The following is a 2048-nucleotide window of genomic DNA, read 5'->3' as shown; positions in this document are numbered from 1 at the left end:
ATCAATTACATTTGATTGATGTCTAGGCCTATATACAGTCTCTGCTGAATTCTAGTATTATGCATACAATTGACCGAGAAGCATACACCGTTTATATTAAATAAATGAATCCATTCCTAAAAGCACAATTCATAGTGAGGATGAGGTGGTATCATCATCTTTCCCATATAAAAGTCTCTATTTTGAATTTCTAGATCTGACCCTGCCCGTTTTCTGTTTCATTCTTTGTAGGCATGACATGGTACATGCCGCCTTTAACCGATCGTTTCAAATCTACCAATGCCATTTTTAGCTAGTGTCGATGCCAATGTTCCATTCTATGTATCAGTGGAAATGAAGGTGCATGTCAACTTCTAATAATCTAACTCGAAATTTATCACTGATGCTATCGTGATAAGAAATGATAATACATTATGCTGAAGTTGTTTTAGTCAAGAGTCGTGAACTTGAATGCGCTTCAAAACGAGTCGCATACGCTCCCTTCCACTTTGCCAACGTCTGACGATTGCACGTAAACGCAATAAAAATGAAGAACCCCTGCAGTCCGTTGAGGATGATAAAGATGTACCAAATAATGATTTCGCTCCTGTAAACTGTAATGAACACTAAACTCCACGTCAGACCCATTAAAATTGACAACTGTAAAAAAAGTATTTTAATAAAATATTAATTGAGTGTTAGGGAATGACGAAAAAACATATTTATATAACCAACTCTGCATGCATTACATTAATAACATTTGGGATAATTCAAAGTAACTATAGATAAAAACATATATTATAGTTAAAATATTAATTAAAGTGTTGAAATGACTCGTAATAGTTTTTACTGAGTGACCACACAGACTGTACCAGCTAAAGTGAAGTATAATTATTTTTATTAGGCCTATATACTATATTAAGTGATAAACTTTTGACAAATATATATAATAATAATAATGATAATGTGCATTTTGTATAGTTTATATGCCTATGAATAAAATAATATATTAAAATAATGGATCTCTTTAAAGTTCTATAAACGATGCAGAGAGTAGTCGACTAAACTGGGCGTAGCTACTGTAGTACGCTGACCCGTGAGATCGCTAATAGATCAGCGCACCGTCTTTCGGATGAGTCGATGAGTACACTCTTCTGAAAAAAGTAGGGCATTTTATTCGGTGCACAACTTTGATAAATTGGTTTTGCATACCGGTATGCCTTATAATACTTTGATATAAAGTTATAAATATTAAAACAATGTACATTAGTGTATTATAGAAATATTCAATGCATTTATGTATTAGGGTCACACAAATGGAATACGTCTCTGGATTAATTGTGTTATCTTCGAAATATTATTTTTCATTATGCCTTTGATAGATCGATTCTGCATAACCCCTACATTGTAATAAGCCTTGTAATCATATAGGCCTACTTGAGTGAAAATAACTTAATATACCTTGATATAAAGTTTCAGTTCGTCCTTTCTTTTCTTTCCTCTTTCATTTTCGTTGACAGCAAACTCACTAGCCCGACGGACTTTCCAAATTCCGAACACAGTTATAATGTACAAGATAAAATTGAAAACAATGCAAATCGCTACAGGAATGGCAAAGGCATAAAGTAGGGACCGATGGTTTGAGAACCAGCAAAACGTTTCTCTTCCATACCGGAAATCAGATTTACCGCTGAAATGCAGAGTAAGGCACAATGCTACGACAACTGCAGGAAGGCCCCAGCCATAAAGCATATATAAACCAAGCAAAAGTCTTTTATTAAATGTACTAGACCGAGGGGACTGGGTTCCAAATACTCGTGCCAGATCAAACGCAAGAACATTGGTCCACAAAAACATAGACAGCCAGAAGAAATGCATAATGGCTGCCGTTAAAGTGCAAACGATTTCTGGTTTAGTTACATAGGCAATTGTAAGCATTATAAATTGCGCTAAGAAAAGGGATATCATTAGACATAACCGGCAGATACCCGGCAAGTTGAGAAGCGAACGGAAGCAACATAGGGTTAATATAGATAGAAGTAGCGCCACCAACGATATTATACAAACAG

The 2048-nt window shown here is 35.1% G+C and overlaps 1 protein-coding gene across 1 annotated transcript; it reads right to left on the bottom strand.

Moving 5' to 3' along the window:
• Positions 1–6: 6 nt before the first annotated feature.
• On the bottom strand, positions 7–1987 carry LOC117114026 (adhesion G protein-coupled receptor E4-like). The gene is made up of 2 exons (XM_033257591.1): positions 1441–1987; positions 7–639 (listed from the first exon to the last, which is right to left on the bottom strand). Exons 1-2 carry the CDS (start codon positions 1945–1947, stop codon positions 412–414), a joined length of 735 nt encoding a protein of 244 aa, XP_033113482.1. The 5' UTR covers positions 1948–1987; the 3' UTR covers positions 7–411.
• Between the last annotated feature and the right edge of the window lie 61 nt (positions 1988–2048).

Source organism: Anneissia japonica, unplaced genomic scaffold, assembly GCF_011630105.1.
Source record: "Anneissia japonica isolate Jap-2015-1 unplaced genomic scaffold, ASM1163010v1 scaffold287439_len2048_cov270_single, whole genome shotgun sequence".
Lineage (NCBI taxonomy): Eukaryota > Metazoa > Echinodermata > Crinoidea > Comatulida > Comatulidae > Anneissia > Anneissia japonica.
Note: the sequence above shows the minus strand (reverse complement) of the source record. Positions and strands in the feature narration are given on the sequence as shown.

Excerpts from the sequence above, each read along its gene's own strand:
- LOC117114026 (XM_033257591.1), bottom strand. The coding sequence starts at position 1,947 with ATGATATCCCTTTTCTTAGCGCAATTTATAATGCTTACAATTGCCTAT. Across the intron at positions 640-1,440 it reads AACTGAAACTTTATATCAAG|TTGTCAATTTTAATGGGTCT; the intron begins GTATATTAAGTT and ends CTTTTTTTACAG.